Source organism: Elephantulus edwardii, unplaced genomic scaffold, assembly GCF_000299155.1.
Source record: "Elephantulus edwardii isolate Elephantulus edwardi_28Jun2011 unplaced genomic scaffold, EleEdw1.0 scaffold00021, whole genome shotgun sequence".
Lineage (NCBI taxonomy): Eukaryota > Metazoa > Chordata > Mammalia > Macroscelidea > Macroscelididae > Elephantulus > Elephantulus edwardii.
This window is the reverse complement of record NW_006399771.1, coordinates 26,420,428-26,447,924: the sequence shown is the minus strand read 5'-3', so window position 1 is coordinate 26,447,924 and position 27,497 is coordinate 26,420,428. Positions and strand designations below refer to the sequence as shown.

General features: G+C 40.9%; 1 protein-coding gene across 1 annotated transcript in view; it reads left to right on the top strand.

Annotated features, from left to right (window-relative positions):
• Positions 1-22,273: 22,273 nt before the first annotated feature.
• TRHDE (thyrotropin-releasing hormone degrading enzyme) overlaps positions 22,274-27,497 on the top strand; it is a 789,161-nt gene continuing 783,937 nt past the window's right edge. The window contains 2 exon segments of the mRNA XM_006882565.1: positions 22,274-22,851; positions 22,853-23,167. Of these exon segments, the coding sequence (XP_006882627.1) occupies positions 22,274-22,851; positions 22,853-23,167 (893 nt within the window).

Here is a 27,497-nt window from a genome sequence, read left to right as displayed (position 1 = left end):
CTGAAAATGGCCCTAAAGTTCAAGAGGCCAAAACAAAGGGAAGAGATGCTGAAGTAAAAAACAAACAAACAAACAAAAAAAACAAATCAGAAGACTTCAAAGATCAGCCCAAGAAGTAAAAAAAAAAAAAAAACAACAAAGTATCATAATGGAATGTGCAAAGAGCTAGAGTTGGAAAATACAGAAGAATGAACTCATTCCACATTTCTCAAACTGAAGGAAAAGCAAAATTGAAAAGCAAAATGAAGCCTTGAGTTGCACTATGGAGAGACACTATGGGAAAGTCTTGAATGATGCAGAAAGCATCAAAAGAAGATGGAAAGAATTTATAGAGTCACTGTACAAATAATAATTAGTTGACATTTTAATATTTCAGAAAGAGTTCTGGTGGCCTAGTGCAAGAAGCTGCACTGCAATCCCAAAGGCACACAGTTTGAAGCCACCAGCTCCTCTGCAGGAGAAGGATGGGCAGTCACCTCCCGGGAGATTAAATGCCTCTGAGAACCTGCTGTAGGGTCAGCTATGGGTTGGTTCTGACTTAATGGTACACAACAACAACAGCATATGATAAAGAATCACTGGTAATGATGAAGACATTCAAGCTGCACTGAAGTCATCAGCAAAAACAAGGCCCCAGAAATAGAAAGAGTTCCAATTGACATATTCTAAATAATGGATGCACCCCTGGACACGGTCACCAGTCCGAGCCAGGAAATTTAGAAAACGGCTACTTGCCCAAATGACTGGAAGAGATGCAGGTGACCCACCAGAATGTGAAATTTACTGAAAATATAGTATTGCAAGTAAGCAAAACGTAGTTGAAGTTTAGCCAAAAATGATTAAACAGTACATTGATAGGGAATGGGCAGAAGTTCAAGTAGGGTTTAGAAAAGACTAATGCACCAGGGATATCACTGCTGATGTCAGATGTATCTTGGCTGAAAATAGAGAGTTTCAGAAGTATGTCTACTTGAGTTTTATTGTGTATGTATGCAAAGGCATTTGACTGTGTGGATCATAAACTATGATTAACCTTGAGAAGAATGGGAATTTCTGAACACTTAATTGTGCTCACATGAAACCTATACTTAGACCAAAAAGTTTTAACAGAGCAAGGAAACACTGTATGGTTTAAATCTGGGAAAGGTGTGCATCAGGGCTATATCCTTTCTCCATACTTATTTAATCCATATGCTGAGAAAATGATCCAAAATTCAGGACTTTATGAAGGAGCATGAAGCATCAGGATTGGAGGGAAGCTCATCAACAACCTGCACTACCACACCTTGCTTGCTGAAGTGCTTGTTGCAGGAGATAAAGGACTTAAGTTTTCAACATGAATTACATCTCAATACTGAGAAAGCATCAGTATGGATGGTGAAGAGATTGAGATAGTTAACAGTTTCAGTTTATTTGGCTCCAAAGTCAACACTCTTGGTACCAGCAGCCAGTAAATAAAGAGATGAATTGCATTGGGGAAGTCAGCTGTGAGGGACCTCTCAAGAGTACTGAAGAGCAACGATGTCAGGCTGGAGACTAAGGTGCACCTGATCCAGGCTATAGTTTTTGCAATTAAGTCCTATGCATTGGAGAGTTGGACAGTGAGGATGATAGAAAGAGAATTGATGCCTTTGAGCTGTGGTGCTGGAGAAGAGTGTTGAATATACCATGGACTGCTAGGAGAACAAACAGGTTTGTCCTGGAGAGGGTGAAGCCAGAATGCTCCTTGGAGTCAAGGATTCTGAAGCTTCATCTGACATACTTTGGGCATGTTGCAAGGAGGGACTGGTCCTTGGAAAGGGACATTGTGCTTGGGAGAGTGGAGGCACGGCGCACGAGAGGTACATCCTCAATGAGATGGATTGATTGTGTGAGTGGAGTGGTGGGAATGAGTGTGTTTGAGACGGCGAGGTTGGCACAGGATAGAACGGCGTTTAGGGATCTTGTCCGTAGGGTCGCTATGAGTCGCAAGCAACTCGATGGCACATAACAACAACTGAGAAAGCAGAAATCCTCCTTACTTGACCAACAGGCAACATTATGATACATGGAGAAAATATTTAAATTGTCAAGTATTTCACCATGTCAGGAGAGCAGTGGACATATAGTGCTGGGAAAATCTGCTTTAAGGGATTCTCTAAAGTTCTGAAGAGCAGTGACATCATTCTAAAGACTAAGATGTGTCTGATTCAGGCCATAATCTTTCCAGTTACCTGATAAACATGTGAGAGCTGAACAACGAAAAAAAATGACATTAAGAGGAATCGATGCCTTTGAGTTGTGTGTTGGAGAACAGCACGGGAGAAGACTGTCCAGCTTTCTAGGATTGTGGGCAGTGTAGGGGGTTTTAGTCGGCAAATCTGACCACAAGGTGCTTCTTCTGTTATAACTTTACTTCAGAATCTAACTCCTGTGTAAGGTATGGGTCATTTTTATTTGCCTAAATTGCTCAACTGGCCTAATGGTATTAAACTATACTGCAGTCTCAAAGGCATGTGGCTCAAATTCACCAGCTGCTCATGGGAGAACAGGCAGTCTCCTTCCGTGCAATTTCTTGCCTCTGAAAACTCACTGGAGGGTCAGCTATGAATCAGTTCTGACTCTATGGCATACAACAACAACAAATTCTTCCAACATCTAGTTAAAGCTTCCATTCAGAAGCTTTCCATAGTAATGCTTGAACTAGTAATTGGGAAGGTGTGTCAGAGACAGTAAGATTGGCACTGGATAGAGCAGGATATAGGGCTGTTGTAACACAGGGTCACTATGAGTAGCAAGAGACTTGATGGCACATAAAAACAACAACTGATAATGTAACTGAAATCGTAAGGCTTATTCAAAGAAAATGATGTCGTTTTTTCACACAACATCCTCATACTCACTGCAGTGGAGTGAGTTCCAACTCATAATGACCTTCCAGCCGTTTCTGTTTAAGTCATTAACAGCAGGAGACTGCCCATCTTTCCTCTACTCAACTCCTTGTGAATTCAGATTGCTGAAGACGCATAAGCCTATGGGTTATGGATTTGAACTTGCTTCCTGTATTACCAGAGCTCCTCCTTCCTTAAAGTTTAGAGCCCTACAAGGTCAATGGAAGGTCATTGTGTTGAAATGAGAGATGTGGAGGAAGACACAGGATCACACCTAACTACCACTCTTGTAGTGGACTGGTTTAGTTTGCCCTGAAAAAACTTGCAGTCCAGAACTGATTCCTACTAATAATTACATTACAAGGTGTCTCCAAGTGTCTTTTGGCAACTATTTAGTTTTGTGGGCTTACACTGCTTTGTTAAATTACTTTCCAGAGGTTATACCAATGTGTAAAAAGAGCATTAGAAAAATAAGTTCTAAATACTACTTACAAACCCTATTTCTCATAGTATCTTATACATTTCAAAGGACTATTTAAAGAGTGTTTACATAATGATTTTAGACTTCCTTAGGATTTAATTTCCCCCCTTCTCTGCCAAACTACTACCAATGAGTTGTTGCTGTGTGCCGGCAAGTCAGAACCAACCCACAGCTGACCTTCTGGTGGGTTTTCAAAGGCAGTTAATCACACGGGAGGAGACTGCCCATCCTCCTGCAGAGCAGCTGGTGGATTTGAACCATGTGCCTTTGGGATTGCAGTGCAGCTTCTTGCCACTAGGTGATTTTCTGAGGTAAAAAAAAAAAAAAAATCATAGTGTCCAGTGGTTATATTTTTCTTGATCTTGTACAGGGTAAGTCCCCAAAGGGTATGGAAATTATCTTCTAGTGAAAGCATTATTGGCTTGTTTATTGTCCATTGACTAAAACATTTTTGAAATAACTACTTAAAAGGTATACAATTTGGTTTGAAGCTTCTTGACTTGATAAAACCAGGTGGTGGTTTTATAACAAAGTATCTCCAGGAGATTACATGGCTGGCAGAAACCTATTCTGAGGATTCAGAAGAAATTATAGATTCCTCTTAAGAGGTTATGAATAAATAAGCACTAAAAACCCAAACCCCAAACTCATTATAGTTGAGCCAATTCCAATTATAGTGACCCTATAGGACAGACGAGGACCCCACAGGATTTCTGAGGCAGCCCGCTTCATCCTTCTACCAAACAGCAGGCGTGTTCAAACTGCTGGCCTCTATGAAGCCCAACACTTAGCTCACTCTGCCATGGGCGGGGGGGTGCTCCAAAGAAGCAGCATGCCTGGGATATATACTTTCTGCAGAATTTGACTTTTAAAATTGAGATTCAGCTCTTTTTTTCCTTTTGGGCTATTTTACTGTTTATTGTTGAGACTGCTCTGATAGATGCCAGTAGACTGACAGGCACACTCATTTAGGGTTGCACTGTACTCAGTTCTACAGGCTGTAGGAAAAAAAGGGTCAGGGAAGCAAGTTTATTACCATGATATCCTATATATTGCCAATAGTTCCTTGGGCAAACACTCTAGACTAACAAATGAGAGCTTGTGGGTCATTTAGATTTTTTTCCCCCCATTAGAATAAATTGCCTGGGAATTTAAAAATTCAGAATGCCCTTTCATGGCATTTTTAAACAGGTCTATATGTATTTATTTTTAATTTGTCATTTCACTGAGATGTGTTTCTATGTCTCCTCGAGGTGCACTCCTGAGAAGGAAATGAAGAACATTGCACTTTGGGGAAATGTAATTAAATAAGTGAACAAATGAACATTCAAAGAGAAAGGTCCTCAGGCCTTATTCTTAAAGCTGTGGAGACAGGTCAGGAGGACCTACCTGCAGCAGGTGCTGTCATTCTGCAGAGCAGAATTCAACCCTGGTTCCTGACATAGGCTGAGACCCAGGCCACAACTGTTTCTCTCAGTTTCATCCGGCTAATAACATACAGGCCAGTGCAGCAGTATTAACATTTTGAGCCTGAGGCAATCATATCTGAGGGCTCATTCTTTTCAAGTTATAATGTAGATTACATTTAATAAAGTTCCTGCCATGTAACAATTTGCACATCTTAAAAGGTATAGCTTCTGCTCTGAACATTTAAAAGAGAATCCTACAGAGCTCTAAACAACAGAGTACTAGCATCGGTAAAACTCATGGAAATAAAGAAATGACCCTATAATCACAGTTTCAGAATGATTTATTTTCATGATTATCATATAGGCAGTTTAATTTTGCTATCTTGGCAAGCACTGAAAATTAAAGAATGTACAGAGAGGTATTTGTGTATTTTACAAGCAATGCATATTAGCAGTCACTAAACATTTCTGTTCAGATCATACAGAAACATATACACCTCTTAACAAATTATACCTACCTCTATGTATTTATACATGAACTCAACTCAATGCCATTAAGTTGTAACTGACTCAGAGCTGACCATCCAGTGCATTTACCAAGGTTGTAAATCACACAGAGGGAAGAGAAGATGGGACATCTTTCTCCTAAGGAGCAGCTAGTGTATTCAGAACACCCACTTTGTATTGGTAGCACAGCTGTCTTCCCACTATGTCACTAAAGCTCCCTATATTTATACACAGATGTGGATAAAGACAGATACATAAAAACAATACACAAGAATCACAAAAAGTATTGGTAGACTTTAACATTAGCTTGTAGGAACACGGTACTTTTAAATACATCCTTTACATTAAATAGCTTTGATTTTCTGACTAGAAGACAAAAAGAGAACATTAATAGTCATCACTTACCGAGTTTACCTACTTGAATGTTAGTGCTTTTGAAAATGAGTTCATATTCATCACTTTCCACATTGAAAAACTAAAGGGAAAAAGAACTGAAATTCTCAGAAATGTCTGGAAAAAGATTTTGTAAAGTCCAGCTTTAAGAGGAACTCCAGAGAGATCATAAAAACCTTTGGCATTAAAGTAAAGGCCTGCTGGTATGTAATGTAAACCAGTTGACTGATGTTTGATGCCAATGAGTGGTTCCTACTCACAGCGACTCTATGTTGTTGTTGCTGACTACCACTGAGTCAGAACCGAGTGATAGCAGACCGCAGACCGTCCAACAGGTTTTTAGAGGCAGTGAATTGCACAGGAGGGAACTGCCCATCTTTCTCCTCTGGAACAGCTGTGATACTCAAGCCACACACCTTTGGGCTGGCAGTCCAACTCCTTACACTAAGCCACCAGAGCTTCCTAGCAACTCTCTGTATAGCAGAATAAGCACAGCCTGGCTCTGTGCTTGAGCCTATGGTTGTAGCACTGTGTCAGTCTGTCTCATTTGAGGATTTTGTTTTTCACTGCTGCTCCTTGCTTTGCCAAGTGTGATGTCTTTCTCCAGGACATGTTCTTCTCCTAAGAACAAGCTCAAAGTGAGATAAAGCCTTTCCACCTCCTTTTCCTTGAGCATTCTGGTTGTACTTCTTCTAAGAAAGATTTGTTCATTCTCTTGCAGTCCATGGAATCCAGTTATTTAGGATCTGCCTAATCTGAAATCTGTAACAGAGCAAATACAGAATGTGTTTGTGGCTTCTTGCTTATTTTTTTTTCCAACACAAACAACCTCCCCCCAAATAACTCATGTGTTTTTCATTGATATAATAAAACTTCATCACAAGAATTAAACTATGTATTCAGTAATTGTTATAAAAAATGTTGTTATGTGCCAGTAGATTGGAACCAACTTATAACTGATCCTCCAGTGGGTTTTCAGAGGCTGTAAATTGCACGGGAAGAGATTCTCCCACAGAGCAGCTGGTGGATTCAAACCACTTGCCTTTGCACTGGCAGCACATCTGAGCATTTCTCATAATCTCAACAACTGCTGACGTGCTCAACAATTTCCTAAATGGCATTACTGAAAACTCATTGCTGTGGCGTTGGAACCAAAGCCTAACTGACCGTCCAGTGGATTTCTAAGGCAGTATCTGGCCTAAGAAGAGACTGCCCTCCTTTCTCCCATGATGGAGCCACTGGTGAATTTATTACCAGAGAGGTGAGCCTTTGGTTTAGCAATGCAACTCCATATGGACTAGAAACACAGCATTTCACTAAGCTCTAATTGAAGGGAGGTACACATCTAATAGTAAAGCTACACTGAAGCATGAGGGGAAAACCATCACTATCTCTAGTACCTTGTTGCTGTTGTGTACTGTGGAGTTGAAAACTCATAGCTGATACTCTAGTGGGTTTTGGTTCATTGCACAGGACTAGACAGCCCATCTTTCTCAGAGATTTGAACTGCAGACCTTTGAACTGACAGTGCAATTTCTTACCACCAAGCCATTAGACCTCCCTGATTAGTGGTATTGTGGATTTATAGTGGTAATTAGGAATTGTGCTGCCAAACCAAAGGCATGTGGTGAGAATCCACCAACAAGCTGCTCTGCCGGAGAAGATGGGCAATCTCCTCCCAGGGATTTAATGCCTTCAGAAACCCACTGGAACTTCAACTTTGAGTTGTTTCTGACTCACTGGTATGTAATAAAAAGATCCACAACTATTTGTATCTCTAAGAAAGCATTTTTCTCTAATTTGTATTTCTTTGTTTACTTTGCGGGTTCTGTTTTTTTTTTTGTTTTGTTTTGTTTTTTACATTAGGCTTTAAGAATGATTTCTTCAATCACAGTCAAGCAGAGGATAAATGGAGAGCTAGTCTGTTGAGTTGTGTTACAAACCTAAATGCCGTGCGTCTCTGGCAATTCAAATCCACCAGTGGATCTTGGGGAGAAAGATTTCTCTCCTTATGCAGATTTAACAACCCAAAAACCCAACCAGGGTCAGCTACGACTCCGTTCCAACATGACAGCAATGCATCTTAGATTAGATCCCGCATGATTTTAGTGGGCTCCTGAACCAACACTGTGGGGGGGAAAAAGAGGTGACAATTAATAATTAAAATTCATTTGCTGAAGTGGAAAACATAATGCATTAATTCTAGAAACACAGCATGGAAATTAATCTAGTTAAAAGATGACCAGGGATTTAAATTCAAAGATTTTTTACAGTCTAAAGGTATTATCTGTCCTGATTCTAGGAAACCTTTGCAAGCTAATTTAAAAAGAAGAAAAGAAAAAGAAAAGCCACCACTTTAATCACTGCTATCAAGCCACTTTCTACACAGCAACCTTCTAGCAGGCCTCCAAAGCTGCCCATCTTGATAGGAGGTGGTCTGCAGCCTTTTTTTCAGCAGAGTCACGTGCTATGGACTACCACCATTGCTCCTTACCTACGCTGTTTTCTGCTGTCCAGTTACAATCGACCCATAGCTAACCCTCCAACAGGTTCCCCAAGGTAGTAAACCACAATAAAGGGAACCACCTATCCTTCTGCAGAGCAGTTGGTGGATTCAAACCATGTGCCTTTGGTATTGCAGCACAGCTTCTTACCACTAGGCCACTGGAGCTCCTTGTCTATAAAAACACATAAAATTTGCTTTGTTTTATTAGAGTTCTTCCAGCACAGATAACTGATATGGTCATTCAGGTAAGACATTCAGGTCAAATCTGAGGTCTCATCACACATCTAGGGGAACTTACTTTCTTAATTAACATATAATACAACCTAGTTGAGACTAGTATTTATACATGTAAAGTGACCAGATTATACAGTTGTTTTCACTTGCTCTTACATGACTCTGTAAATGCAATTTGGACATTTGCTTCTTCATTATACAACTAACAAATAAAAACATTTAGCAACAAATTGTATCTTATTTTAGCAATATGTAGAGGAAAACCTGTTTTTTATTTGGCTAATCAAAAGATTATAGCAATTCTATCATATAGGAAATATTAGGGAATATATACCACTTTTTCCTGTGTGTCTGAAATGAGAGACATTTTAACATGATTGTGCTAAGTTTTTCCTTTCTGTCCCTCAAAGCTGCAGCATAATTAAGAAACAAACTGAGTAAGGTAACTCAATGCAAATGCAATCTGATTTTAGAAGTAAGCTGCCTAGGAGACAAAATCAGATACAGGAGCTTTTCTCAAACAGGATTAAGCAGCGTTTCGAATCACCTAGAATCAATTCTCATGGGACACTGTCACAAAAATGATGATACCGAGCTGAGAAAACATTTTTCTTATGAAAAAAAAATCACAAGTCAGAGCTTGCCACTTATGTTATCCAAGATAAGTTTGGTGATTATCCTGTAAATGAACATTGATTTTTGTGTAGACTCCAATATTTCCAATCTCTGAGAAATTGTTCTAGTGTCCAGAATGGCCAATTGCAGAAGTTCAGCAAATATCTTCTGCTGAACAGGCTCCCTTGGAGAAAACAAAGAAACTGCTTCACACTGGAGTTTGACCATACTACTTTCTAAGACTAGCTTAAACACCGCAGAAGGAAAAAGACAAATACCAAAAAAAAACCACCCCAAACCCTGAAATCCTATATATTTATTGTTGCTGACTCACCCACAAGGTGGCACTAAAGAGAAAAGTGACGAAAGTCAGGATGGCAGGGAACTCGACACACTAAATCCATTTTAGAATCTGGATGAAAATGATTTGTAAAATGATCATTCACATTTTAGTATACCAATGACTAAAAAGTCTTCTTCAGGTTTATTCTGCACCCCATCCTCCAAATAGTTTTGTACTAAAAAAATAAAATAAAAAGTTTCATTTAATCAAGCAGTTAGTTATTTTCAAGTAGTTTCAATTTCCCTGTTTACTGCTTTTGTGGGGAGGATTTTGTACAGACTTGCTGATCATCATTGGGTTATAAACGGTCATTTATGTTTTGTACCAGAGCTCAAACTCACTGCTGTGCAGTCAGGAATGACCCCTAATCAGCCCTTGGACAGCCGGTTTTTAGAGGCTGTAAGTTGCACAGGATATGGTGTATCTTTCTCCCGTGGGGTGGCTAATGCATTCAAAGTGCCAGGCAGCCACACTTTTGGGTTAGCAGCTCAACTCTCCTGACTACCCCACCAGAGTGTAGCCCCCAATAATGATATTTTGCATACATGAAAATGTTAGTGCTTTGTCTTTAAGTTTACCATTGAGTTGGCTCCGACCTGTCAGTGGGTTTTCAGAGACAGCAAATCACATGGAAGGAGACTGCCTATCCTATCTTTCTCCTGTGAAGCAGCTGGTGGATTAGAACTGCATACGTTTGTGTTGGCAGTGCAATTCCTTTAATGTGTGTAAAGGTTCACTGCCATGGAGTTGATTCTGAGTCAGTGAAAACCTTCATCACGTTGCAATGGCTATAAATCTTAACTAAGAGAGACAGGCCATCTTTCTGCTACAGAGCTGCGGGTGCATTTCAAGGGGCAGAAATGCATGACCTTTTGGTTGGACTTCATTGCCAGAGCATGGATAACAATAGTGCACAAATAATTTTAAAAATGATTAAGGAAAAGGAATTTTAGCCAGAGTCTACTTGTTTCACTAGAGAAATGGGAATCTCAGAATACTTGATTATGTTCATGCAAAACCTATACTTAGACCAGGAAGCAGTTGTCTGAAAACAGCAAGGAAACACTGCATGGTTCAAAATCAGGAAAGGAGTGTATCCGAGATATGTCCTGTCTCCATCTCTTTTCAATCTGTATGCTGATCAGATCATTTTGAGGTTGGACTATATGAGGAGGAATGTGGCATGAGGATTGAAGGAAGACTAATCAACAACTTGTGCTATGCAAATGACAAAAATTTTGCTTGTTGAATCTGAGGAGAACCTCAAGTGTTTGCTGCAGGGAGTCCAAGACTACAGGCTTTAATATGGATTTCATCTCAACATCAAGAGAACAAAGATTCTCACCACCTGCACTATTGGCACCATTGCAATAGATGAAAAGATTGAGATTGTTAACAATTTCATCTTGCTCTGCTCCATAATCAACACTCTTGGCACTAGCAGTCAGGAAATCAAAAGATGAGTTGTATTGGGAAAGTCTGCTGTCAGGGACCTCTCCAGAGTGTGGAAGAGTAACAGTGTCAGTCTAGAGACTAAGATGCACCTGATCCAGACCATGGTCTTCTCAATTACTTGCTATGCATTTGAGAGCTGGACAATGACTAAGGATGACAGAAGAAGAAATGCCTTCGAGTTCGGTGCTGGAGAAGAGTACTACTAAATAAACCATGACTACCAAGAGAACAAACAGGTCTGTTCTAGAAAGAGTGAAGCCAGGCTACTCCTTGGAGGCAAGGATTTTGAAACTCTCTCTGACAAACTTTGGCCACGTTGCCAGGAGAGATCAGTCCTTGGAGCGGGACATCATGCTTGGAAATGTGGAGGGTCACCACAGAAGAGGAAGAGCCTGAATGAGCTGGATTGACTCAGTGAACTAGAGTAATGGGTATAGATGTGGAGAAGACAGGGATACTGGCTCAGGATAGGCAGGGTTCAGAGCTACCACTTATAGGGTCGCTGTGGGTTGTAGCCGACTTGACAACACATAATAACGGTTTCAATTTCTAGTATTCATCCTAAGGACCCAAATGCCTATTTCATCAAACATTTAAGGAACTACTTGGAGTATGGCTTCTCTACTTGTTTGAGGATATGAGTGGGAAATTCTCTGAGAAAATCATGTACAGAGGCAGATAAAAACAACAGTATGAGTAACCTTGTATGTAGCCTTGGTGCATAACCTTGAAAGTTATGTTAAGAAGTAAGTATAGGGTATCCTTAGTTAATAGCAGAAGTAGCTAGAAGGAACTGGTTATTCTCTTCCATGAATTTCTGAATGTAAGAGATCAAAAAGAAAGTGGCGATTGATTTCTCAGCTCCTAACTAAGAAAATATATCATTCATACATACACAAATATAAAACTTACGGGGGGGGGAAAAATAAATGATTCAGCCTTTTCCCTAGTTTCTAAGTGGGAATTTAATGAAGTTGCAAAGCAGTGCCATTTTAACTACGATTTTGCATGCTCCTTGTGAAATATTTTCTGGCAGAAGATTTGTTTTTCACTTGGAAATGATGGTGTCTTTGACTAGAATATGACTCAGCAAAAATGTATTTGGTGTATTATTATTTAGAAGACACTATGTATTGAAGTCAGCTTTCAAAAATTTACACACGGGCATAGAACTTCAATATTAGTTATGCTTTACTACTAAGAGAAACATTTTACCATGTTTCTATTTATTAATTCATGTGATCATCTGCCAGCTAAATTTGATGATCATGTGATAGTTAAATTTAATCTAGTTACTTAAAGAGCTAAACTCATGAGTGTTTATGTATCAAACAAGTGCCCAAGATAATATTTTTCTGTTAAATTGAAGCAGCAGCAGTAAATTATTAGAAGAATGCATGAACATTTACAAATTAGAAAATAAACGTGGAGGAAAAACCAGGGTGTATTTTATCTATATGTGACATTAATATCCATCCAAGTGTGCTTTTGATGCAGATACTTTTTGTGGTTAAAAAGAAGTAAGGCACCATTCAAATCATGTAAATTTGATCTGTCAAATAAGCCTGGGTCAAAGACATATTTTTTTAATGCATTTGCAAGTGAAGATTTCTAAGGCATGTAAACTGCTTGTTCTGCAGTATGAAAATCAGCTACAGTCAACTCTTTCAATGACTTAGGTTCTCAAGCTAGGATAAATAACTGTATGTGCTTTTTTTATCAGTACAAAATTACAATTATTATTCAGCTCAGTTTGTACTACATTATTCTCTACTTATTCATTTCACTTAAAGACACCCATATAGCACTTAGAATGTGCCAGGTACCATACCTTCCAATGAGGATAGAGCCTATGACTATTTTGTTTCATCTAATGTCCCGAGATCAGTGCTTTGCACCAACTTCCTAATTTATATAATGAGTATGAGTGATGCAATTGGATCGCTTACATTTGGCTTACCTTTCAGAGAACAGTATATCACAGTGGTTAATTATAGAAGTGATAGAGTAATGCTGCCTGATCTGAAATCTGAGCTCTGTCACTGTTACAGACTGAATGACACTTCTACCTATAAATGTGATTTTTAAAAATAGCATCTTTAAAGATGTTATCAATTAACATGCAGTCACAGTGTCATGAAAATACTAATCAAATCTGACTGATAGGTTCATAAACTAGAAGAGACAGACAGAGGGCCAGGTGAACATGCATCTACAAACCATGAAATTTACAGGACTATCAAAAATTGCTATGAGTTGTACTCAACTCAAAGGCATCTAACAACAACAAAACAGAGATCAGGAAAGACAAGGAAGGATCTTCTCCTGGAGACTTTGGAGGAAGGGGATATGGCTTTACCTACATATTGCTTTAAACTTCTAGAGTCCAGAACTATGAGACAGTAGGTTTCTATTCTTATAAGGAACCCTCAGTTTGCAGTAGGGTGTCAGCCCTAGGAAACTAGGATCACTACTGATTAATTAATTGACTTTAGGCAATTATCTTTCTTATCTCAGGTTTTTTTTTTCCATTTGGGAAATGGGAACAACAACAGTGGTACAGTTCTTTTCATTACTAAATATGCAAGTCTTTGCCATTATTGTTAGGTGTCATCACATTCGTTCTGACTCACAGCCACCCTGTATCACTACTTTTATTAAGTGTCCCTGAGTCCACTCTGACTAATCTTGATCTCTATGAACAGGACAAAATCTTGCCCAATGCTGGGCGATCCTAATAATTTCCACCATGCTTAAGTCCATCACCCCAGTCACTGTGTCAATCTATTATCTGTTTCATCGTGGGCTTTATTCTTTTTTTGCGGACCTTCTACTTTTCTAACTATCCTGGCCTCCAAGGCACATTCTGGCTGAATTTCCTCCAAAATCAATTTGCTTGTTCTTTTGGAAGTCCATGGTATATATATACCAAGACTCTTTGGCAACACAACAATTCAAAAGCATAAATTCTTATTATTTGATCTTCCTTAATCATTGCCCAGCTTTCACATGCAAAGGAACAAATGAAAATACTATGACTTGAATCAGGCATACCTTAGTCTCTAAAATGACATCCTTGCTCTTTCAGCACTTTAAAGAGGTGTAGAAAATTTCTAGACTGCAGTAGACAACTTTAAATTTGAATGGTACTGCTATAGTGTTGATTGTAGATCTAAATAAAATTAAATTCTTGACCACTTTCATTTTCTCTCCATTGTATGTATAACAGATTTTAACACTGCCTAGTCCTGCAAAAATTGTGCAGCTTCTGCATCAGTTTGTCTTATTAACAGCTTTCTTCTCTGCTGAGCCTCTACTTTACATGAGGTGTAGTGGCCCCATACAGCGACCATCTCATCTTAGCATGGCTCCAGGCAGTGACCCTCTTATCTTGACTAGTAAGGAGCTATTATAATAGCTGCACTTTTTCCAAGGCAAGTTTGTTTCTTTTTCTGGAAATCTGTGGTATCATCAATATTCATTATGAACACCAAAATTCAAAGGAATAAATTATTTGGTCTTCCTAATTCATTGCTCTGCTTCTGCATGAACGTGAGAAGATTAAAAATCCCTCGGTTTGGGTCAGGTTCACCTTAGTCCTCAAAGTGACAGCTTTGCTTTTCAAAACTGGAAAGATGTCTTCTGCAGAAGACATGCCAAGTGTCATTTGATTCCTTTATTGCTGCTTTCATGGCAATGATTAGAGATCAAAGTAAAATGAAATCCTTGACAATGTCAATCTTTCTTCATTATCATTTTTCTTATTAGTCCAATTGTGGGAATTGTTTCTTCATGCTGAGGCATCATCCATACTAAAGGCTGTAGTCTCAGATGCTCCTCATTAAGTGCTTCAAGTCCTCTTCACTTTCACTTAGTCATTTGTATATTAAAAGTTATTGATACATCTTTCTCCAAGTTTGATGCTACCTCCTTTTTCATACAGCCTCTAAGATTATTTGCTCAGAATTGAGACTGAGTAAGGATAAAGAAAAGACACAAACCTAAGACACACCTTTATTGTTTTTAAACCATCCCTTGTTCTGCACAAATGACTGCTTCTTTGTTTCACTACAGTTTCCACAGGAGTATAATGAAAGCTTCTAGTATTTCCACTCTTCACAAGGTTGTCCATAATTTTATTTTATCCACACAGTTCAATGCCCTTCTACAAACAAAAAAAGTGCAGGTAAACATCTTTGTGGTGTTCTCTGCTTTCAGCCAACTTTCATCTGACATCAGCAATGTCCTCTTCTGAATCCAGACTGAATTACTGGCAGTTCCCTGTTGATGTATTGCTGTAATCCTATTTGAACAATCCTCTGCAAAATTTTGTGTGTGCTGTCAATGATATTCTTTATAATTATGTATTCTGTTGGCTCACTTTACTTTGAAAAAGGTACAAACATGAATCTCTTCCTGCATGCTGGCTAGGTAAGTTGTCTTCCAAATTTCTTTGTAAAGACAAGAGAATGCTGGCTGCAACACCTCATTTGGTATTTCATTTAGTTGCTGGAGCTTTAATTTTGTCAAAGCCTCCAGTGAAGCTTGGACTTCAATACCATTGGTTCTGGATAGTATGCTGTCTTCTAAAATTGTTGAGGGTAAACAGATTCTTCTTAGTGGGGTGACTGCATTCTTTCCATGGTTTGAGGTTTCTTGGACCACTATTTTGCCCCTTCTCTCATTGTTGTCAAGAGGGAAATGACTCATAACTGCTCATCAGTGCTTTTGTGGAGGCTGTGAATTGCACAGCAGGAGGCTGTCCATCTTTCTACCTCAGAGTGGCTGGCAGATTTGACTTATCAAAGAGGTTCTATCTTTGGGGCAACACCACACAGACCAGGCTACACTATTTTGCTCATAAAATCCTTCAGTATTGCAATTCAAAGTTTGCATTATTTTTTCTCCCTTCAGTTCTTTAAGGTTGAGGAAATCCTTAAAAACCTTGTTATTGTCAGATGCTGTGGAGTTAAATATAACCCATAGTAACCCTATGAACAGCTAAACTGAACCTTTCCCTATCCTGTGCTACCTTCATCGTCTCTGACACACTATGTGTTAAACTATCTGTTGGAGGGTCTTCCTCTCCTTCACTCACCTACCATCTCTCATCTACTACTTTAATAATTTTTATTAGCATTAATTTCCTTTGTCGTATTTATGCAGGAATATATATTTAAGCAACTTAAATTCCTAGATAAAACTATATTGGCTTATTTACTCTTTCTTTCCATTTATTAAGTACTAGACATAAAGACTAGTTCAACATAAAACTCTCCAGAAATCACTCAATTTCTATTGTTTGTAGAATGTATATGTTATTAGTGCAAGCTATGTGAATAAACATACACATTTCTGCAATATAAATGTCTTTTTTCTTTTTCTTACTTAATGTCATAAACCAAACACCTTGTGTGAATATAGACAAGTTCACCTTCTATTGGTTGAAACTGTGTCAGTTCTAACTCATGATGACATCATTTGTGGCAGAGTAAAATTGTACTTCATAGTATTTTCAATGGATGACTTTTTTCTTCTGGATAACTGGCAATAGAGTACTTAACCATCTGCCTTACCCTGGGACTTCAAACTATCTGCTATTGTGTGCATGTGGGTTGATTCCAACTCCCAGTGATTCCATTTGGCAGACTAGAACTGGCCTACAGGGTTTCCTAAGATGAAATCTTTATAGCAGTAGATTTTCCGGTCTTTTATCATGTTGCTGGAAGGGTTTGAACCACCAGCTATTCTTTTGTGCTAGCAGGGCTCTGTACTTTACCACTAGAACCCCAAACATCCAACTTTAAAGAGATCTTAGTTATCTCTTCTCTTGATTGAAATTTAGGGCTGAAACTGAAGAGCTTTGACACTACATTCAGGCTTTTTTCTTCTATTTACCATTTATTTAATGCTGTAAGACAATTCTGTTTTGATAGAATTCTAAGACTTTCCTAGAACTACTAAATCTATAGTAATATTGTTGTATGATGCAGGATAGGGCAGGGTCACTATGAATTGTAATCAACTCGATGGCACCTGACAACAATAATAATTATAGTTAAGTGCTTTGTTGCTAATGGGAAGTTGACAGTTCAAACCCAACAACCGCTTCACAGAAAAACCTGGCAATCTTCTGCTATAAATACTGTAACCAAAGACTAGGTTACAATCAATTTTACCATGCATATGTTCCTAAATTATAATCTTGTGTTCCAAAACATTGTAATATAGGAAACTCTATATATAAAGCAGGTTTGTCTTTAGATTTGCTGTAAATTGGAATGAATTTGATATTATAAAACAACATAATATATTAGGGAATTTTATTTTTTACAATTTTATCATTTAAAAGATTTTTTTCATAAGGGGATAAAAAAGGACATAATCAAATTTGGATATTCCCATCCAGATAAATCTCTTTAATTCAACAGAAGTCAGACAACTAACAGTTAAATCACAGCTGTTATTTATAGCTGGTAAACTGCATCATGGAAATGTTACTTTTCAGTACTTAGGCTAATTTTAAATTCTCTTCTCTCCATCTTCAAAATCATTTGGATTGTTCAACCTAGGAATGTGGTTCTTGCATAAAATCACTCAATAATGTTGACACATGCAATAGGGTTTCAAATGTGAAAGCCTGCCCTTGTGGACTATAAAAATATTAATAAAGTTTGTAATATCTGAATTGCCCAAAATTAAAAATTTCATCAGACTAGCAAATTTAAACTGCTTCTTTTCTCTTTCTTTTTTGCTACTGCCACATGGCGGCACCACTTTAGCTGGTAAACAGAGATGCCCGCTGTTTGTTCCCAGCCTGGTCTCCATTACATGAGATCTTCAGGAACATAATCCTTTCACAAAGTAGATCAGCTCTGTTTTGACTGCCAAAGTAGAGAAGGTTCCCCTTACTCCTAAACCTCACTATGATTTTGTGTTTTAGTTCCTAGGGCTGCCATGAAGTGGATGGCAGTAAAGAACATACATTTATTGTCTTTGAGGTCTGGAGGTTAAGGGTCTGAATTAAGGACATCATCAGGGCCATGCTCTTTCTGTCAGCTTTAAGGAAAGAGCCTTCCTAGTTAGATTCTCCCATGCTCGTGAACATCTCTTAGTGTTTCTTGGCTGTTAGATGCATCTTTATATGGCTTTTCTTCCCAGTTGCCTTTATCACTTGTGTTCTGCTCTTTTATAAAGGATCATTCATATTCAATCAAAACTTACCCTGCTTTCGTATGACCTTGTGGAAGATAACATCTTCCACAGACTTTATTTTCCAACAAGGTTATATTCAAGTACAGAGGTCAGGGCTTCAACATATCGTTAGGGTGCAGACACAGTCAATCAGCATTTTTCTACTGTAGTACCTTTTTTTTTTTTTTTGTAGTACCTTTTTATAATCTCCTTCTCATTGAAGGTACACTTCACATGTTTTTTCAATGAAGAAGAATAATGAAAAATCCTTTGGATGCCTAAAGGGTAGTGTATATGCTTCTGAATTTCTTGCATAAAATTTAAGAGGTGGAAGAAGCCTCTGAGTTGACTTATTTACACTTCTTGGCATTAACTCATCAAGAAACTGAGGTCATTGAGTAAACAGGGCCAGGGTGGTGTCAGGAGCCAGGGCAGGCCTGGGATCCACTTCTCTTTCCTGAGCAGCAGCTGCTTCTGGATGTGAAGCAATCCTCTCACTTGAAGGAGGCAAGCACATAACACTTTAGTTGTGCCTTTACATACAAACCATTTTGGAAAGGAGAGAAAGGGAAGGCAGTTCAAGTACAGCCAATTAAAAAGGAAGACTGAAGTCTTTCAGTCTGTTCACTGAAGATAGTTCACTTTGATTGTTTACAGGACCAAGGTGAAGTACAGATTTAATTAAAACTAACTTGTATTTGGCCTCATGTGTGTTAAATATGCAGATTGTTTTCACTTCTGCAAGTCCCTGAAACAAATGGGGTCATAAAACTGACTTTATTGACATTTATTAGCTAAGGCCAAAAGTCATACTATTCTCCTGACAAATGTGACTCTCAGAGAAAGCATCATCTACTTCAGACATCACTTTACCCTTGTTAGGGCACTACACGGTTCTAGCATAGGCAAAAAAAAGAGTAACTTTAATCCACTGATCTAAAACACAGATCTCTTACAACACTAGCTGAGTGGGAATCATAATAATTTCACTAGGAAAAAAAGAATCTGAAATTTTACCATTTCTTTTCCTCTTTCATTTCAAGGAAGAACAGGGTTTTTTTTTAGTTTTTAGAAAAATTTAATAATTTCACTGGTGTGCTTTTCTTCTTAGGGAAGGGTTCTATAACTTAAGGAAATTACAACAAAGCAAAACTCATGAGGGTATTTTTGTAACTCAACAGGACAAGGGATACTTATCCCCTTGACCTTGGGTTTGATTTTATTGGGTAAAGTTACATTTAAGGGCATCAATTTACTTGAGTTTTAGAAACATTATATCTACTAATTTAATTACAATGGTATTTTGCTAATTAGTAAATCCAGTCTTTATCTCTGAGACACCAGTGAGTTCTCTTGTAACATTCAAAAGGACTTGAACACATTTCTAAGACAGAAAACAAGAAATCACTCTTGAACCTTTTCTTGATTAATAACATTTTAAAGAGAGCTAGTTAACCTTAAGAATTATCTAGTGAGTAACTTCTTCCCTTACGCAGTAGTTTTCAGACACCCTGGGGATGGTTACAGACCCTTCTGATAATATAAATGTGATGGATCCATGGACTTTAGATCAATAACCCTGAATCACCAGATTCAAACCTGAGGTCAGGGAAGTCTGGGGACCTGCTGAGGAGTATCACCTTGCTCCTTTCCTATGCCTATGCTGTATTTCATGATACTGTGAAAACAAACTAAGTAAACCCAACTCCTCACCTCTTAAAATGCATATAGACAGATACATATGGACAGCAAGAGCAAAGAGACTTAAAAAACAGAGCAGAAAAAAGTAACTTGAACAGAATGTGACATTTTCCTTTGGTCTGTTGCTAACGGCCCACATAAAACATGCTTTAAAAAACCACGCTGGCACTTCTTTTCATCATCATTTAAAAATGATTTAAATGGACACTTAGGGTGTATGGCATTTGGTGTGCATTCCATCTGGGGATGAATGGTAAAGAGCTTTATCAAGAAGAGCTGCATTTTTAGTTGTCAAGATGCAGTTCATGTGTACTTGATCTCTTCTTTCTTGGCCACACTTTTAAAGCCAAAGAAAATAATTTAAGTGTACTTTTCTAGGTCTCCTGTAGTAGAATACATGGCTTTTTATAAAGAAAAGACTTATGATCATAAATGCAGTTAGCATAATTTATATTTAATTATATAAATTTATGAGAAATGCCTCCAAGATTAGAAAACTTGAGAGAAATATATAAAAAGGAATTCTTTTATTCCTTTAAATTTTTAAAGTTATCACACTTTATTAAAAAGCTAGGCTTTTGCCTCTTCAAAGCCTCTTTTACAGCGGCTCTTTTCTGAACATTTTCCCAATTAAAAGTTTATTCCACACAAATGCTGAGAGATTGACATCCCCCATGCTCATATTCTCACACTGTATGATCATTGAAAACCAATAAATCCAGACAAACGTCCACAACCAGCCAATGGTCTATGAACTTCGTGAAGTCCTTTGGTGTTGGTAAACATGTTCCTATTAGTAAGTGTTGTAACAAAGTATTTCTTGACAGTTTATCTAGCAAATTTTACAGTAACATTGGAAAACTGCAGAAAAGTAATGGGTGAGATGAAGTGAAGAACTGATCAATTATAGAATCTATCTGTTCACTGATGGAGTAAGTCTAAATTAATGGGACTCTGATACTCAGCCTTTCTCAGCCTCAAGTGTTTGGTCCAGCATGTCATTACACTCTATTTTAATAATTTCTCCTATCTAAAAATAGAAATTATCATATGGCGAAAACGTCTTTCTTTGGTCTTTACTTCCCCAGATTCTAACGTTTCCTGGCTAACCACTGTTTCAGTACTGCACACCTGGACCCCTCACAGAGTGTAATATATACAGACAAGCTTTGGAGAATTTGTTTCAATTTACATCCAATTCTCCAAATCCTCTGGTGAGTTTAATGTGAAATCTGCAACTGGCCACATCTCCCCCCACTAGGATCTTCCTTTGCTGGCAGTGTTTCTTGCCAAAGGCTCCAAACGTCCCTTGGAGAGCCGCGGTGGGGCGAGGAAGTCAGGAAGAGGGGTGACTGCGGGGCTTGTTACATTGAAGATTTACAATGTAGTTCTCGAAGGCGGCTCAGCAACCCCCTCTGTGGCTGTGGGTGTCTGGTGTGACAGAGCGCAGAAAAGCTCTCTAATCTCCCAGTGCCTGCCTCAGCCGCTCCCCTCCCTCCCGCCTTCCCTGCCTCCCCGCGCTCTCCAGCTCTCTCCTTTGCCTTTCTCGGGGAGTTTAAGTCCCTGAATGCTGCCAGAGTAGCTTTGGAAATCTAGACCTGAAGCCTGTGTGTACACACACGCGCGCACATACATGCACATGCGCTTGCACACATGCTCTCCGGCTCTCCCCACGGGCATACGGAGCAAACCTGGAGCTTCATCTACCTGAAAGGGATGGCCCGGCCGGACACTTCTAGCTCACTTGTCATCTCTGGAGGGCAGAGCCACATCACAGCCCGGGAGGCTCGCTGTCCGGTCTGCAACCTCAAGATGTTTGCTGCCACCGATGCTTGAAGTGTCCAGGGTGGAGGAGAAGGCGTCTCCAGGACAGAACCCCTGACAAAGCTCTCAGTAGCCCCAGGACTTCCTCTGACGGTTTCACTCCGGTCTTTCTCTCCCGGCCATCCTCTCCTCCCGGCTGTCAAGTGCAGGGCTCCGGCGCCTCCTGTGCAGCCGCAGCCGCCGCTGCCGCTGTGAGCACATCCCACCCAGAGGACTGAACGCCGACGCGGGAGTGGGGTGGGGGAGACAGCGGAAGCCCGAACTTCCCTCCGCAAGACGCTCGCCCTCCCCGAGGCTCTTCGTCCTCCGGGGCCCGAGGAGCCGTGGAAAGGCTCCCGAGAACAGCGAGGCTCGAGCGCGGCTGGAGCGCGGCTGGAGCGCGGCGCAGGGCAGGCCGGGCACCGCGGGCAGGCGCGCCGGGGCGGGGGAGCGTGCGTCCCGGCGCCCGGCCGAGAAGTAGCGCGCCGCGGGGCGAGAGCTGCTTTCCAAGTTGGGCGCGTCCTAGAGCCCGCCGCGGCGGCCGAGTCCGGAGAGGGGCGGGGCTGATGGGGGGCGCCCAGGCGGCCGTCGCCCGCAGCCAGAGCCCGTCTTAAAAGACCTGGGCCAACGTCCCCCGGGTCCCAACCGGCATCGCGCCCTCGGCCCGAGCGCACGCTCTCTGATGACTGCGCTGGAGGTGGCCCGGGTGGCCCGCCCGCGGGGGATGACGGAGGGGGCGGGGGAGGAGGAGGAGGCAGTGTGATGGCCCTGGACGGCGAGCGGGGGGAGCAAGAGGAGGAGAAGAAAAAGAAGAAGAAGAAAAAGAAGAGGAAGAAGAAGAAGAAGGAAGAAGAGGAGGGGGCCGAGAAGAGCAGCTCACCGTTGGCGGCCACCATGGGGGAGGACGACGCTGCACTCCGGGCCGGCGGCAGGGGGCTCTCGGACCCTTGGGCGGATTCGGTGGGAGTGCGACCCCGCACCACGGAGCGCCACATCACGGTGCACAGGCGGCTCGTGCTGGCCTTCGCCGTGTCCATCGTGGCGCTGCTCGCGGTCACTATGCTCGCCTTGCTGCTCAGCCTGCGATTCGACGAGTGTGGGGCGAGCGCAGCGCCTGGCGTCGACGGCGGCCCCGCGGGTTACCCGGCGCGCAGCGGCAACGCCAGCCTCCCGGGACCTGCCCGGCGCAACCACCACGCGGGCGAGGACGCCGCGCTGCCCGCCGCGGGCGGCGAGGCCACCCCGGGCACCCAGTCCGCCCCGCCGCCGTCGGAGGAGGAGCGGGAGCAGGGGCAGCCGTGGACGCAGTTGCGCCTGACAGGCCCCCTCAAGCCGCTGCACCGCCTTCATGGAGAACTTCACCTTCTCCGGGGAGGTCAACGTGGAGATAGCGTGCCGGAACGCCACCCGCTACGTCGTGCTGCACGCCTCCCGGGTGACGGTGGAAAAGGTGCAGGTGGCGGAGGACCGGGCGGCCGGGGCGGTCCCGGTGGCCGGCTTTTTCCTCTACCCACAGACCCAGGTCCTGGTGGTGGTCCTCAACCGGACATTGGACGCACAGAGGAATTACAACCTGAAGATCATCTACAACGCCCTGATCGAAAACGAACTCCTAGGCTTCTTCCGCAGCTCCTACGTGCTTCACGGGGAGAGAAGGTACGAGGGAGGGAGGCGGTGCCCAGCGCCGCCCGCCCACCCGCCCGCCTCGCCGGGCGGCCCGCGACCCCGGGGACAGGTTGGCTTCCCTCAGCTTGGGAGGCTAGGGTGGGGGAAGGAAGAAAGACGAAGAGACCGTCCCCCAAACCCTCTGGGGTCTCCCACTTGGCTAGGCTCTCGGTGCTGCCAACTCCACAAACTCACTTCGTAGAGGTAAACAATGAATTACGCCCCCTTCGGTAGGTAGTTGGGACCTCCCACCCCGCCCCAAAGTTCTCTTGGCTGCCTGTCACTGGAGACTTATACTAAAGGGGAGTGTGGAATTTGAGCGATGCCACATTGACATCAAAGGTAAACACATGAGCACCGAAAACCGGGCAGCAGAGCATTCTGGTTAAAATGTCAGGACACAATCCCACTTCTAGGTCCCCCTCTGACTCTAGGTCTCCAGCGCATGTCAGACAAGGGATGCTCTCTGGCCGCTTGAAGTTTTCCCAGACTGGAAGTTGAAACTCACAGCGGTTCCCCCGTGACAGGCTAATGGGGGCGGAGGCGGGACGGGCGGCTGACACAACCAAAGCGACGGAGAAATGACTTTCCCTAGCTGCCTGCACTTGGTGAAGGGACGCATGGTGACTCCAGCTGCTTGTTCTTGAGTTACTGGCTCCTGGAAATGACTCCTGTGGCGAAGGGAGAGAATACAGGAGGCCAGTCTCAAAGGCCTTGTTAGTGAGTGCCTTTGATGTATTTTACAGTTTGGGCAATATTTTATATTTTTATTTTTTGAGAGTGTGGGACTTTCACCGGTTGTTTAGAGATAGGACTGTAGAGTCCAACAGGACTGGTTCGAATCCTAGATGTTCCTCCAACAGGTGAGGGCTTTGGAAGTTATTTCTCTAAAGCGTGATTCCTGACTATGAGTGCCTGTTACTTATTGAATATGTACAGTAACACACTTAAGCCTACGGCACCCTGCAGGGTAGGAGCTACACTCATTCTATATTTTACAAGTAGGGAATGAAGGCAGGGAAGGTAGGGAATCACAGTCAAATGACTGTGATTATGTCGTAAACTGGCTAACTAGGGGTTTGAACTCGGGACTTTGACTGCAGAGCCAGTTCTCTGACTTAGAAATAGTAACAATGATAATGTTGGTGTGTTGTGGTTTTTTTTTGGGGGGGGAGATGGCTGGTGTCCCTGTGCAAATGGATTAAAAAGCACTTAACCCTGTATATACCCAAACCCCAAACCATCTGTTCAGTTCTGATCCCCGCTGATGTAGTGAGGGTAACCAGGGAGTAGACTTTATCCTTCAGAGTAGCGGGTGAATTCGAACCACTGTAAGTTTAGCAGTGCAGCAGTCTCCATGCCACCTGGCTTCCTTTTTGCCTTTGTAGAGTGCCATTAATAAACCACTGTCACCAGTGTTCAGCGCTAGTAAGTTACTGGAAACTTGAAGTTTATTATTGTTGAATGAATAAGTAGGTGATTCTTGCTCTTTCTCCTGACTCACTGCATTGAAAGAACTGGTTAATAGCGACCCTCCATCAGATTTCCTAGCTCTTAAATGTTCATGGGGAGGGACTGTCTTTCTCCTTTGTAGTAGCTGCTAGATTAGAAGAAACACAGGTGGCCTTTTGGTGAGCAATGCCACTAGGAAGGACTATGCAAATAAAGCTCTTTCATGAAATAACAAGGGTGGGTCACAACCAAGCTTTCAAGCAATTAAAAAAAACTTCCCAAAGCCAACAAAACAAAGTTGGGTTTTCTTTTGGTAGCAAATGTACTTGGTGAGTGGTAGATTGGAGTTTCTTAAAGGTACCAGTGTTACCAGGTGTTGGGACTCAGCTTTTTAGGGCACCTGTGATCAGCAGGCTTGTCAGTGGAGAGCTAAGCCGTGAACTTTGGGTTCAGATCCCCAGAGCGTAGCTCCTGGGTGCCTGGAAATTCAGAGGAAGCTGTTAACCATCTGAGGCTGAGAAAATACAAATGTGTTGTGTGAGCACAAAAGTTTTATTATTTATAGAGCACCATGACCTCATATAAATAAATACCCGACTGCTTTAGCAGCAGTTGTATGATACAGCTAAAGCCTCCAGTAAGTGAATATATGAATTATTCACTTTCTACATCCTAAAATCAGATATGGATAATTTAAACCCCCTTCCACTATTTCCTTCATCATCTCTGAAAGGCTACTGATTAAAACTTTTTTTTTAAACTGATGTTCATGTCAAATAAACAGAAAAGACATAGAAGGCAAATACAAGTGTTGTATTTAGAAGTATTAAAGTGTGTTTTATCAAAATGTCAATATAGGGAGTTGCATATCTCTAGTGATAAAACTTACTGGAGTAAAAAAAATACTTCCAATAAAGTATGTTGTAACTTTGGATTTTTTTCTTTGCCATGTAAAATTATATCTGGTGGAATTGAGAGTATTTTAGTCAGTACTTTCAAATTAATAGGACTCTAAAAAGACCAGATGATTCGACTTGATCCATAACTGATTTCTTCTACCTTTAGTGTAATAATTGTATAACAATGCTCTCATTCATCTTTCCCTTAAGATGGAAATAACTTAGTTGAGAGTTTAACCCAGTGTACATGGGGCTAGCGTGTGCCCTTCTGTAGACTTGAGAGAGTTAGTGTTTCTAGAGTTCCCAAGATGACTTTATTTTTAAACATCTTCTTAAGAAAATGTTAGTTACGTTTTTGTTTCCTTCAGTTCCATAATTCATTTGGTAATTTATTGCTTATGCAATAAATGTTTCTGCTAGAATTGATAAAAGAAAAAAAATTAATAAATTGTTTCACAATTATTTTCAACATTCCATACATTGTTAACTTTGTTGTTGTTACTATGACTACACAGAATTTTTTAAAACAGACCATTTGTAGGAACTCAGGATTAGGCCTTTTATAGTAATAATTTTTTCACAAAAACTTGGTGTAAGTTAGCATTAGATATCTACGTTCTCCAAAAGAACACAGATACAAACTCTGAAGTTTCATTTGATCTATAATTAAATAGCTTGGTATTTAGTCATGTTCTGTTGTTGTTGTTGAGTACCATCCCATTGGAACTGACCTATAGCAGATCCTCAAGGGTGTTTTCAGAGCCAGTTAATCACAAGGGAGAAGATTATCCATCCTTCTCCCACAGAGCAGCTTGGTGGATTCGAACTGCTTGCCTTTGGGATTGCAGTGCAGTTTTCTTACTGATAGGTAGGTCACTAGAGCCTACTGCAAAGTTAATTATAGGATAATTCCTGTAGTGAAAATACATATTTGATCTGCTAGTCAGGATTTACGTTGAACAATTTAGAGACCTTAAAAGAGTGATATTTTGATTTAGTGCACTTAAACATTAATAGTAATACACCATACATCAGTTTCTGATGCACTCAGATATCTGAGAGAAAGGATTTTGGTGAAAGCAGGAAGGTTTGATTCCACACTGTGTTGAATATCTTTGTCCCTGGGAAAGTATGCACACGCCCTCATTGGTATATGCAAGTATGCTCAGTAGATACTGGAGGGGGCCTGATTAGGTGCTGTAGGGAAGAGACCCTTCATAGTTCCCATACATGGTGGAGAAGGGTCAAAAGGCAAGCTCCTTGTTGAGCCAGATGTTCCAGTTCTTGAGACAAGTCTATTTTGTGTTGTACATCTGGTTTTCTAAGAAAAAAAAATCACTTCTTGAGAATTGCGAATAAATAAATTCTCTTAAAATTGAAATGTTTACATATAAGCAGTAAATTATCTCCATTAGACAGAACACATACTCCCTTCTTCTTCAAAGAGGTGTGCAACAGACAGATAAAAGAGGTGTGTATTTATGCCATAATCTCCTATAGACTGCGCTCACTTAAAATTAGGTAAAATGTTCATTTACCTGAAGTAATTGCCACTTTTGGCTACCCAGATGGTACACACCCATGTTCAAAGTAGGGTACCTTAATTTAGATCCAGATGGTTGGACTGAAAGAGAAAATTTATCTGAGGTAAATGAACATTTTATTCACTTTCAAAAGAGAGACTTGTTTTCTTTGGCAAACTTTGATGGGTCTATAGCATGCAAAAATGACAGCAGACAGAATAAAATTAGGACATTTGTGGAAAAAATATGTAAGAAACTTTGAGCTCTGATTAAATGGGAAAATCATACTACAGTTTTCAAAGAAAGTGAAGGGCACATTTTTTTAAAATTGTTTTGTATATTGCATTTATTATGGTCATTCCCATACATTGTGCATCATAAAATTAACACCATTGATCTATGCCCACTATAACCCCAGAAGACAACATTTTTGCAAAACTCTTGTGG